Source organism: Haliaeetus leucocephalus, unplaced genomic scaffold (assembly GCF_000737465.1).
Source record: "Haliaeetus leucocephalus isolate CR32 unplaced genomic scaffold, Haliaeetus_leucocephalus-4.0 Scaffold840, whole genome shotgun sequence".
Taxonomy (NCBI): Eukaryota; Metazoa; Chordata; class Aves; order Accipitriformes; family Accipitridae; genus Haliaeetus; species Haliaeetus leucocephalus.
Genome location: NW_010973276.1, coordinates 3,501,607 through 3,514,206, shown reverse-complemented (window position 1 = coordinate 3,514,206; position 12,600 = coordinate 3,501,607). Strand labels below are relative to the sequence as shown.

General features: G+C 50.8%; 1 protein-coding gene across 5 annotated transcripts; it reads right to left on the bottom strand.

The window, feature by feature from the left end:
- Window positions 1-445: 445 nt before the first annotated feature.
- Window positions 446-12,267, bottom strand: CAMKK2 (calcium/calmodulin-dependent protein kinase kinase 2, beta). Of its 5 annotated transcripts, none has more exons than XM_010582189.1 (17): window positions 12,161-12,267; window positions 11,268-11,757; window positions 10,467-10,514; window positions 9,981-10,034; window positions 9,773-9,824; window positions 9,547-9,680; window positions 8,866-8,902; window positions 8,052-8,073; window positions 7,664-7,752; window positions 7,223-7,422; window positions 7,079-7,132; window positions 6,534-6,607; window positions 5,881-5,968; window positions 5,539-5,634; window positions 4,870-4,998; window positions 2,201-2,301; window positions 446-1,838 (listed from the first exon to the last, which is right to left on the bottom strand). In XM_010582189.1, the coding sequence occupies exons 2-17, from the start codon at window positions 11,706-11,708 to the stop codon at window positions 1,763-1,765; spliced, it is 1,695 nt and encodes a 564-aa protein (XP_010580491.1). In that variant the 5' UTR covers window positions 11,709-11,757; window positions 12,161-12,267; the 3' UTR covers window positions 446-1,762. The 5 variants fall into 5 exon arrangements, with proteins under 5 accessions (XP_010580491.1, XP_010580493.1, XP_010580494.1 ...); XM_010582191.1 differs by having other exon boundaries at window positions 446-1,835; XM_010582192.1 differs by lacking the exon at window positions 5,539-5,634.
- Window positions 12,268-12,600: the final 333 nt, after the last annotated feature.

The window sequence follows — 12,600 nt, the reverse complement described above, 5'->3', positions numbered from 1 at the left end:
ACTGCTGCTTGCGATGCCCAAGATAAAGGAAGACAAGGGGACAGTCACTTCCTAAAGGCAGGGCACCCATGGCCAGGGTTAGCAGGCAGAGATCTTACCATTAATCAAAATACTTGGGTGTCTCCTACTGCCTTCTTCCTCGGGGCAAAGAATTATGCCTTAGCAGTCCCTTACATGCTTGGGACATTTGAATCCTCCCCCTCTTTCAGGTACACCATCCTTTTAAATGCCTTGTTCAAGGTCACACAACCACATCAGACTAAAAAGAGAAGAAGTCAGACCTTTCCCCCCTCCCTGTCCCACGCTCCATCCTTAAAACAACTGTACTTACCATGACCCCTTTCCTGAAGCAAACCCTGACTCTTCTCCAGCTCACCCACACTCTGCTGTTCTCCAGCTTTGTCCGAGCACAGAGAACTTGGGAAAGTGAGTCTGGACATCAGAATCTCTCCCACCACACGGTAGATTATTATTTTTTTACAAGCACCACAAAATAATCAGAGTAATCTGACTGAAGGTGAAAGAGCTTTTCATAAGAAACAACCCATGAATTAGGTATACACTTAATTTACTAACAAGCCTCTGATCCACAGGCATTCACAAATTACTGGTAACGAACTTGCAAAAAATACATAGCATTGGCCCCAAAATCCAGATTAAGAGTTTGGAAAACAAAAGTTTATTTGAAAATTACTAGCTAATCTAAGTATTTCATTAAGATCTTAAATTCTAAGCAAGCCCTAAGTCTATACTTAAAAAATAGCATAAGTTGTATTATTTTTAATTGTAGTAAACCATGTAATGTACATGGAAGTGAAGGATTTTACCCTGAATTTTATATTTAATAATATATCTACCTCAATCAAGTAAAAGATTTAGAAACAAACTGTTACTAGTGCTTCCTCTGCTGTTCAAAACAAACATTCAGCTAAACACCACCTTTCACTCATATATCTGCAGCAAAAATAGTTCAGACTGAACTTAAGCCCTTAAATACCTTTTCCCTTCATACACTGAATACACAACCTACCAAGCCCTAGCCATGCCAAGACCTTAGAAAAGGCGTTAATTACCTTAGAAGGTAATTAACCTCACTTTCTGAATATCCCAAAGATGCTGTTTAATATAACTTGGCTCACAAAGGTAGGCATTCTTTAAAAAGCTGAAAAGGTGGGTTTTTGCTTTGTTCCCATGCAGTTAAAAAGGTGTCAATTAAAAACAAACCAGAATGACGAGAAATAGATGCAACAACATTTCCGGTAGGTTGTGAACTCTCAAAGTGCACACGTGTAGTTTTACTGCTGTGTATGCCACTTGGCAAAAGCTTCACCCTTCTGCGTGTGCCCACCGACTCTGTGATGGGCATACAACACCCCTGGGATGCTGGCGTTAGTCCCCAGAAATTATTTGGCATTAAAACCAGGTAAAAGCAGTTCCAAATGCATTTTCGTTTGGTCGGTTTTTTTTTTTTTTGCAAAGCACTGTTGCTGCTCAACACGATAGCTCACCTTTCTGCTATCAGCCAGCGCCTTTCCCACAAGAAGTCAGCAGTCCAAGCGATTGGAGATGTTCAATGTTTATGACAAGTAGTCGGATGTCTTATAACATGCTGCTATGTAAGCTCTACATCCAGCATTATACTGAAATAGCGCCATGTCATGCTGTGTTTGGTGTAAGCTCTGTTAATGTCGCTCATCCTCAGCTGCACACTTTAACAAGGTGCCCTGGACCAAGTTGCTCAACAGAACCATAAAGTCGATGTTCACGAAAGAAGTTCCTCCTCTCCCACATTGGGCAAGTCGTTACACTTCAGATTATCTTCACTGCCTTGTTTCCTGCTTTAAAAGGAAATAAAGCAGTTGCTGAGCGACTCAGGAAAAGGCAAAGCAAGCAATGAGACACCAGCATCTGCCCCTTCCCACCACGGGATCTCTGGGACCCTGAGCACGTGTCATCTCCCCCCAGCTCCCCTGTCACATGCTAGAGGGGCCATAAAAAGATGCAGAGGGGCAGGATATGCCACAAAAATCATCCCACAAAGCAGTTATGGGTCAGACAGAGGGTGTGTGAACATGGCCCCCCCCAAAAGATTCAAAGCCCACCTCCTCAAATTCTCCTCCTGTGCTCTGCAGTGATCTCCAGAGCATTAAGACAAGCTGCAAATATCTTTTTTGGACCGAGGCAAGGTGATGACACTTACGGCAACAGGTTCCCGGGGGCAGACAACGACCGCTCCTCCCTCCTGCTCCCCTCAAATGGGTTCCCAAAGGATCGCTTCCGGATCATCGTTTTCACCAAAATCTGCAAGACCAGATTGGAGTTTGTCAGGGATGCTTCCCTTTCACTCAAGAGCAACAGGAACATCCAGCCCTCATGCCCAAGTAATTAAGAAAACTAGTGAAAACAAGTCAAACTTCTCCTTTTTAAAAAAAAAACACAACAAAAAAAAAAACCCAGAAGGAAGTGTGTTTACAAGTCTCCAGCTGCTTAATACAGAGGCTGTATCCTCATCTGAAACCCACGGTACAACAACTGAACACACCAATGAGAGCTACACTAGGTGTGAGAAGCTGGAAAGGAGAGCAAAGCCAAGTCTGGGAAGATTTTCTCCGCCCCAGAAGTAGGTTTTACTGATTACTGCATCCAGAACCTGCAAATTCCCAGTTCCCCACAATTACCTGGTAGAAGAATTCATTGGAAAGGGAGAGGGGAAGGAAGGAACCAGCACAATTTTGCCTTAACGTTTACCAAAACCAAGCTGAAAAATTGGCCGTTTGTCTAGCTTTGGCTGCAAAATGCAGAGTTACCCAGCGTCAGCTGCAGTCAGAGACTGCCGGGAACAGAGCAAGCATCGGAGTTCTTCCCGGGCATCCCCCAAATTATTTTGCTGGTGGGAGCAGAGAACAACATGAGCAGCACTGGACCCTGCCTCAGCATGTGAATCCTGCTCTGGGAACCCCTGGCTTCATTTGATATTGCTTCTTGTCCCTCTGTGCCCGATTTATCTGCTCACCACAGTGCACCGAGAGCCCTTACACATCTGAAACGCGCATGCCAGCAGGGTCCCGCGGGGGAAGGCATTTTATGCGAGAGTCAAAGCCACGTGAATCTCGTACTCGAGTGCTAACACCTGCAGGTGGATGCACAAAGATCAGGCACCGGAGGATAATTTTGAAGAACAAATGCAAATGGGAAAATACAAGATCTGCCTGGAGGCGGTGCATTATTTAAGAGGCAAGAGTCACAGTAAAAGCTCATTTGCCCTGAGCTGTGCTAAACACACCTGGATTATCAACAGGGCTGGGAGCACTGAGGCGTCCTCTGCTGCACCCCTGCAAGTCACCTCCAAACAGGAGAAAGGGGAAACCCCTTTCATCAATGGTGATGTGTTTAGAGCAAGATCTGCTTTTTCAGCTTCAGCAGCGCAAGGCACATTTGCATATTAATGTATCTGCAGTTGAAGACACTTCTGCAGAGTACCGAAGTGGGAGTGTCCTGGTTTCAGCTGGGATAGAGTTAATTCTCTTCCTAGCAGCTGGTATAGTGTTATGTTTTGGGTTCAGTATGAGAAGAATGTGGATAACACACAGATGATTTCAGTTGTTGCTAAGGAGTGTTTACACCAAGTCAAGGATTCTTCACCTTCTCATGCTCAGCCAGCAAGAAGGCTGGAGGGGCACAAGAATTTGGGAGGGGACACAGCCAGGGCAGCTGGCCCGAACTGGCCAAAGGGGTATTCCATACCATGTGACGTCATGTCCAGTGTATAAACTGGGGGGAGCTGGCCTGTGGGGGGATCGCTGCTCAGGAACTAACTGGGCATCAGTTGGTGAGTGGTGAGCAATTGCATTGTGCATCACTTGTATATTCCAATCCTATTATTATTATTATTGTCATTTTATTATTGTTATTACTATCATTATTATTTTTTCCCCTTTCTGTTCTATTAAACTGTTCTTATCTCAACCCACGAGTTTTACCTTTTTTCCCGCTGATTCTCCCCCCCCATCCCACTGGGTGGCGGGGAGTGACTGAGCAGCTGCGTGGTGCTTGGTTGCTGGCTGGGATTAAACCACAACAGGTAGAGAGCTCCAGAAATGGAGCCAGATGTGGGCACAGCCATGAGATGGAAAAGGAGCTTCAAAGGGAGACCTGTACTTCCAAAAATCACAGCCTGGGTGTCTACAGGCAGATAATGCCACACCAGGGAACTGCAAATGGTTGCTTGCTGTTTCTCCTAGTGTAAGGGCTAGTGGGCACCTAAAGAAATCATTAGGTTCAAACCCCAAAAGGATTTCACTTTCCAAACAGGGCAGGCTTACACTGTGGTTCTCACCACCACAGCGGGTTGCAGAGAATAAAAATATGAGCTTGAAAAGAGATGAGATGAATTCACCAAGAATAGCTCCAGGCGGGGGCTGGTGCACGCCGTGGCCCAGATAAAATCTCCATCCCGGGAAGCTCCCGCAGCCCCTGTGGCCAGCTGGGCAGAGCAGGGCAGGAGCTCCTCGTGCCTGGCCGAAACACCCCCTCCCAGCCACGGGCAGGTCCTGGACCAGATGCTCTTTTACCCTGAGCAAATGCAGCAATATTTAGGCAGCCAGCTCAAGCGTGGAGACTGGCAACCCACTGATGGGTCCCTTTCGGACTGCTCTGAAATATTGCCCCACATTGTGGGGTACGGCCACCTCCAGCGAGACGCTGAGACCCCATCTTGCAGCGCTTTTTTCTGAGAGAGGGAAAGTTTTTGCTCTAATCCTGCCCAACGCTTCTGCTCTTCAGCAGCAACCTCCGGCTGCTCTGGACCTACCCAGGAGGCAGCACGGACCCTGGTGTGTGCCCACAGACCATCACCTCCCTCGTACTCACCACGGTGGCCAGGCTGGGGATGTGCTTGACCGAATTCTCCACCTCCTCCTCCGTCACCTCGACGAGGGTGCAGTTCTCATCCTCTGTGGGCAGCAGCTCCGCTCCGTTCTTGGTGACCCAAGGGTGCAACTTCAATTAATAACACAGCCTGTCAGGAATGATTTCCTCTTTTTTGTAACTCAAACAACACAAGCCTGGCAAACGCATCTCCTCGCCCAAACTATGGCCCCTACGAGCTCCTGAAATACCAGGGAGCAGGGGAGAGACATGCCATTTCACTGGTGAGCCAGCTCAGCCCGGCACCGCTGGGAATGGCTCAGCCTGGAGCAGAAAATCCCTCGTCCAGAGCCAGCACTGGCCCCATCTACACAACTGAGCAATAACCTCGGTGACCTACAGCACTGGGCATCTCAGTGAGTTTTAGAGGCGAAGACCTATTTTCACTCTCATCTTATGGATGACACAGCACCAAGAGGCAGGAGCGATTTATTGCAGACCATACATATGAGCAGTAGTGATGGGGAGACCCACCAAGCCCTAGTCTTGGACCTGAAAATCCATGACAGAAGGCAGAACCCCCTCCTTCTCCTTGCCCACACACCTGGCGTCTTGGGCAGCTGCAGGAGCACAAAACGGTTCAGCAATTCCCCCGCAATCCTTTCCCCCTACCTTAGTCTCCATTTTCTCAGCTTCTCGGCCCTTCCAGGCTCCCGCAGGGGCAGAGGACCAGAAATCTCCTGCGAAAGGCTGTTGCACAGTACTTTCCTGGTAGCAGAGGAAATACTGTACTCAGGGGATTTCCTTTTGCCTGTGACTTCTGTAGGCACCAAAGGTCCCAAAGCTGAGCAGGTCCCGGAGCAGGGGAAGGAGCTGGGACTTACCTGCCCAGGGGCCCTGGGCACAGGGGGAGGACCTAGCCTGGCGCGATCAAACTGACTCCCAAAAAAAGCCGAGCAAGGAGAACCCAAGAGAAGTGAAGCCACAGCCAGCACCAGGGGGCTGGGTCAGTACCTTGATTTCTGGGACCGAAATCCTAGATTCGGGATTTTTATCCAACATCCGTGTAATCAAATCCTTCAAGAAGTCTGTAACTTCTGGCCTGGGGAAAGGAGAGGGGAGAGATGAGGCGGGGAAGGGGCTGGATGCTGCCTCCCTTTTTCACCCTGGTGCCAGCTACTGCAGGTCCTTCCCAGGCAACTTGGGGCTGGATGCCAGCCCTGGCAGGGATGCGGCTCCGTGTACTTGTGCACCCAGGTGCCATGCAGCCCTTCCTCCCAAAACCCCCCAGGGAAGCAAAATATCCCCTTTTTGGGCAATCCAAAGCATGATCCCATATGTACGGGGCTGGGAGAGCCCGACACCAACTCCATCCAGACTGAAACCCAACAGGCAGCAACTGCAGAGGTTAATCCATTCCCCTAAACACCTCTGCAGCTTCAATCGCTCCTTCTTTGGCAACTGCAAACCAAGAGACGTTGCCTTCCTATTTAATGCAAAGGAAGTTTTCCAGGGCCGAGGGCCAACTGAAGGGCTCAGAGCCTGAGTTCTGCAAAACCGCAGCAGAGCAGGGCCAGCCCCACCCAGGCAGTGCCTGAGAAACAGCTCAAATGAGCTTCAAAATAAAGGCTGAGGGGTTTGGGTTTTGGTTTTTTTTGAGTACTTACTGGTCTGGGAACTCCAACGTTTGGGTCTTGATTTTGTTGTGTAAACTCAGGATCCTTTCATCCATAAAAGGGCACTACCGCCAAGAAAAAGAGCAATGAGAAAAGCAACAACCTCTGTTAAGAAGCAGCAGTGAGGTGGCCAGTTGAGCATCAGGATCTTGTAGGGTTTGAAGGAGAGCAGGGAGCCAGTTATAGGGAAATACCAGAAGATTTCCTATTATATCAACGACTTCTTTTAAATGCAATGAAAATAATATTTGACTAAAAATGACCAAATTACTACAGCAACTCCTTTCCTAAAAAAATCTGGCCAGGCACAGAATTTCTTCCCTGGAGAAAAAGAGAAACATGGCCCTTTTGGCTGCACCCATCCCACGGACAGGCAGTTTCCCATTTCCACCCACAGAACCCCGTCTCCCCTTGGCAATACCCCATTGCTCAAACAGGGTTATGGGAAGCAAAAACCCACTGTGTACCTGGCACGTGGGAGGCATACGCCAAACCCCCCCGGACCACCAACAGTGCTGAAAAATCCATGTCATTACCTGCCCAAACACAAAGCAGTACAGTGTGATCCCCATGGCCCAGACATCCAAAGCCTGCAGAGGAAAGAAAGCATAGTTAGATCTGCAACAGACAGCCTGTGCAAGGAAGATTAGTCCAAAACCCCTCAAATTGCTATTAAATACCTTTCCAGAGAAGATTTTCCTGGTTTCCGAGAGCGTCTCCGGCGCCATGAAGGCGGGGGTACCCACCGTGTTGGTTAAGAGGGCATCGGCTCCCTTGAACTCATTGCTGACTCCAAAGTCGGCGATCTTGACGTGCCCGTCTTCCCCCACAAGGAGGTTGGAAGGTTTAATATCCCGGTGGATTATCTTTTGATAGTGCACTGCAGCCAGAGGAAAAACAAGCAATTCAGCAGCAGCACTGGACTGCAGTAAAAGAGCCATAAAGCCCCGGCACAGGTGTAAGCCTTTCTGCTAACATCATGACCAGCCCTAGCTTCAAAAAACCCTGTGCAGTAGCATGAGCCATCAGAAACAGCACCACACACCAGCAGAAAGTCCAGCCCCAGGTGTTTAGAAAAAAATAAAAATAAGAAATCCCATCGTTTTTGCACAGATACTTACAGTATTCAATACCCTTGATCAGATCCTGGAAGTAGAACCGAGCCAGGTCCTCGCTGAGGGGTTTCAGGGTTGGGATTTCCATCACGGGGCTGCAAAGGCAACAGAGAATGGAGCTCGTTTCCCATCTGGATGTGCCAAAACAGGTCCTGGAGGCTTTGCCGCCATGCGGCAACAGCATGCAGCCCCGAACGCAGGCACATACAGGGTGTACACAGCTGTAACTGGGGTGGGGAGACCATAGGGGAGACCCAAACCCATAGGGGAAACACTATGAACCTCCCCATTGCCTCTGCACCCCGTGCCCGCCTCAGGTGGTCAAGCTGTGTCACCCACAAACCCATCTCACGTTCATGCTTTAGTAGGTTTAAATCTGGAATTCAGTACTCACCCTTGCTTCACCAGTTCAAACACTGAAACACAAAAGAAAAAGTGGTTACTGATCACTTACAAGTTAGAGCTCCTGCAAGGACAGTCCCAGCACAGAAGTTTATGACAAAAATGATGAAAACAATTTAGTTTTTTTAAAAAAGGAGATGCTATACTATGCAAGGCACATGCCGTTTTGCCTGCTTCTGTCTCCAATTAAGGGGATGCTGCCAACTACCTCCTCTGTGCTGCAGCTTCAGCGTCACGAAACACCCCCTGCACGGCACCCTGAAACCCTCAGTTTGCCTGCAAGACCAAGGCCAGGCCCACACCTCGAGCAAACCTCTGCGCTTGGCCACGAAGGCATCGCACGCTCCTCCGCTAGTACGGGCTGAACATAAATGCTGGGAAAAAAAATGCCTCCTCCAAAAGTGTGTGTATTTACATCAAGCAAACCACTGCAGTCTGCAAGACAGGTTGGGAAGTGGCTCATTTGTACCGTGGATAATTAACATGTGCCCTGTTCTCAAAGCCAAAGAAATCAAGCTACTTTCTAGCAGCCTGGCTTCAAAGCTGAGAATATAAATGTTGGTGCCTCTCATGGCAAAGCTTGCCCTGATGTCAAATTAAAGCACTCCTATCTCCTTTCTGAACCCAGACTGGATCCCGTTTACTCTGAGGGGATTTGATCCTCCAGAACATCCAGGCCATACCTGGTCTGGAGGAGAGACCCAACCCTGCATGCAGCCACCCCAAAACACAGGAGGAATCCTTTGGCCCAGCAAACCCTCATCCCGCTGGCACCCTGCGAGCACCGCAGGGCAGTGGGCAGTTACCCATGTACAGGTGGTCCTCGCTGGGGTCATCCAGGACCTGCCGAAAGAAGCAGAAAGGCAATTAAACAGCACCAAAAACCCTTGCAAATTAAACACTGTGATTTTTTTATTTAGCAGCCATCCCAATTCTGCACCATCTGCACCATTAGGACGGTCTGCTAATCTCCAAGCTTCTACCCACAAGGGGTGGGGAAAAAAAAAAAAAAAGGGGCCAGAGACATAGCTGTACTTCAAGGAAGTAAATATTTAGACTACACAGGAAGTATCATCTGACTCATGAGTCAAATACACTCCAGCCTATATATCCTTAATTCTTGATTTTTGGACCGTTTCATACAGTCAGTGGGCAGAGGGCAGGGCGGCTGCACTGCAGAACCCGCAGAAACACCAGTTCCTCCCCAAAACCCATTTGAGCACTTGTTTCCTCCAAGGAAGCAACATTTTGCTGCATTTTCCTTTCTGGGCAGGGAAGAAAAAAAATCCTCTTTTGGGAGGTGGGAATAAAAAAACATTTTAAACCAGGGAAAAACACGAGTCTCCCAAAGGCAGGACCTGCCATGGTCATCCCAGTCCCTCTGTGGTCATTCCCCTCCACCCAAGCCAACATGTAGCCCATCCCTGCAGCATCCAGGCTCCTTCACGCTCCAGGTGGGTTTTGGGAAGGGGCTGACCGGCGCTCACCTCCACCAGCTTCACCACATTCGGGTGGTCCAGCTTCTTCAGGATGGCGATCTCCTGGTAGACCTGTTCGATGGGCCCTTTGGGCTGCACGCAGCCCTCAGAGGCAGCTTTGGCCCCCCGGGGCGGCGGGCGGCCTGTGGGAAAGGTCAAGATGGGAAGATCAGTCAGGAATGAGCTCCTGGGGTCCCCAAAGCATCCCCCACCCTAACACTTTCGTGCCACTTACGGGGGAAGCCCGCCTGTCTCATCAGCTTCTTTTTGGAGAGAACCTTCATTGCCTGCAAGAGGGGAAAAAATGTGGGATTTAGGGCAAATCAAGGATAAAACAGCACCGGCGGGATGGGGCTGGCAGGGAGCTGGGCAGGGAGTCAGTGGAGGGGATCCATCCCATCCCACCTGCCTCACTGTGGGCTCCGGGGCTGTGCACTACTCACATAGTAGGTGTTATCATCCTCATTGTAGGCCAGCTTCACCACCCCGTAGGAGCCCTAGAGAGGGGCACAGCCATGGGGAACCAGTTAAGAACAGTCAAAAAAAAAAAAAAAAAACAAACAACCCCAGCACCAAACCAGGCTCCGGGCTCCCCCGCAAACCCAGCCCCATGGGGACCCCACAGAGCTGGTGGGTGACACTGGGAGTAGCAGGGTGTATGGTCTGGCATCCCACCACCAGCAAAGAAAAGCTTCAAATGCCCCTTTTCATGGGAGGGAGGGGGAATGGGGAATATTAATAATAATTTTTTTTAAATATACAATTTAATTGGTACCACCCAGAAGAGACTGGTGTTGCAGCGAGGAGCCGGCTGAGCTGCGGTGGTGAGCGGCTGAACTTGCCGTCTCACCGGATGGAAAGCAAGAGCAAGTCCAACACCCTCCTACCCCGAATTCCCCCATCCCACCCCAAACCCGGCCATTACTCACCTTCCCGATCTCGTCCTTCAGCTTGTACTGGTTGAGCTGCACACAGTCCTGCGGGGAGAGAGAGGGGGGGGTCGAACACGAGCCACAAAACCGTTCACCTTTGCTCTCCTCTTTTTAAATCTTCAGCAAAACTTTTCTCTGCAAACTCACGCCCTGTTCTGCTCCGCCTGGGCACCTGCTTGGGGCTAGACAGCTTTGATTCATGAGCCATAAACGCCAGCTGTCTGGCCACGCGTCAGTGTGTTTATAGATGGCTAATTGCGAACGTTAACGGCCGGGCGGGCAATATCGTCCGCTCACGTGGAACGAGAGCGCAGGACGGGCAGGCGGTGGTGGGGATCAGCAGCCGGGAGAGCCCCGAGGGGTTTAATGCCAGTGACCCGGTGCAGAGTATTTTTATTTCTTATGGGCAAAGCAGCCGCTTGCTGCCTGGTTTCTGTCAGCGCTGGCGGGCTGGGGGCAAGCAGGGCCATTTTCTCTTTAGATCTCACTGGGTCTCTCTCTTTTTTTTATTTTTAAGGGAGAGAAAAAGAAAACCAAGGTACACCGCCGGCTCCCCCGAAACGCAGCCGCCAGAGCTGGCAGCATCTGCAAAAGGCAGGAAAAGCCGTGAGCCGTTGAGACCCACCTCCCCGAGGGCTGTCCCCATGGCCCAGGATGGACCAGGACGTCCTGCTGTGCATCTGCGGACATGCCGCAGGGTTTTATCCCCAAAACACAAGCGAAAAGCAATGCCAGGGGGACGGAAACCAGGCAGACGGGGGCAGGAGAACCGTGGGAGCAGCAACGATTCCCCCTCACCTGGAGTCCCGTGATGGACACGCGGTTCGACTCCACCGTCGGCCGCCGTGGCAGCCGCGGGGAGGAGTGGGGGGACGTCACCGGAGAGTAAGGGAGGGATGGGTAGATGAAGCGTTCGTTGGCGCCGTCGCCGGTCCCGGGCGAGCGGGCAGGCTGCGACCGCTCCTGCAGGGAGAGCTTTCGGCCGGAGAGGTGCAGCTTCGCCCTCGGCTCCCGGCCATCCCCAAAACCCTCGCTGCCGGCTGCGTTCATCTCCTCCTCCTCCCCACTCGCGCTCCCCGTCGCGTCGTACTCGGTCACCACGATGAGCGAGGCCATGCCGGGGCGGTGGGGGTTCAGCGGCAGGGGGTCCCGCAGCTCCCCGGGTGCTCGGTGGCCGCAGCCTCCGTCACGGCAGAGGGGCCGTGGGGTGGGCAAGCTGCCGGGGACGCATGATGGCATGGTGCGACCGACAGCCTCATGCCGGCCACGCTGCGATGGGGAGGCAAGCCTGCAAACACAGGGCGGCTCAGCCGGGCTCCCCTGGAAAGCAGGATTTCCTCCCGCCGGTTGTTACTCTACACATTAATTTATTCATCCCACAGGGGATGGTAAAGCCAAGGTGCAGTGGCGCAGGATGGCACCGGGACGTGCACCCACCCTGCCACAGGGCAGACCCCAGCTCCTTCCACCCCCTTGAATTAAACACCTCCAGGGAATAACAACCCCATCACCTCCGCTATGGAAATACCCCAAAAGGGGTATTTTACAGGGGCAGGATTTGGCCCTGCACTATACTGGTGTAAATACCGCCTGGTTTCCTGCTTTACTGCTTGGTCCCACAGTTGGAGCAGGCACATCTCTGCCAAACATCCCCCAAATGAAGCAGTTCAGGGGCATAGGGACCCGCTTACCAAGCGCGGGGTGCAGGATCAGCCGCCCCGGCTCACTGCCTCCTCCCGCAGCCCGTCACTGCCAGCAATTTCTCTTCCTTGCCCCAGGTTCCCTACGGCCTCCTGTGCAAAAATCAGGTTCTTGAACCTTGAGATAAATGAGAAAACAAGCCTGTTAGCAACAAAGAATTAAAAAAAAAAAAAAAAAAAAAAATAAAACAAATAATAATTTAAAAAGGGGAGAAAACTGTGTTAATTCACATATGCCAGGTGCCCCACAGCAGCCAGGGCAGCTCAATGGTAGCTTGGTTGTAAACCATCACTTTTCCCTGCTGTGATGTTGGTGCTGTTTTTAATTTCTAGGTTAACGAGCTGCTGCGGAAGCAAGTGAAAAAAAAATATCCCGAAACAAACAGCCCAGAAGCAGGAACAAGGTTTGAGGCGGTTTTCTGCCTGGTTCC

What these genes read in the sequence shown, in the direction of transcription:
- CAMKK2 (XM_010582189.1), bottom strand. Translation starts at nt 11,708, where the DNA reads ATGCCATCATGCGTCCCCGGCAGCTTGCCCACCCCACGGCCCCTCTGC. An exon ending in ACTGCTTTGTGTTTGGGCAG is followed by an intron (nt 6,608 to 7,078) that starts GTAATGACATGG and finishes TCTTGGCGGTAG; the next exon opens with TGCCCTTTTATGGATGAAAG. An exon ending in ACGTTGGAGTTCCCAGACCA is followed by an intron (nt 5,969 to 6,533) that starts GTAAGTACTCAA and finishes TCCTTTCCCCAG; the next exon opens with GCCAGAAGTTACAGACTTCT.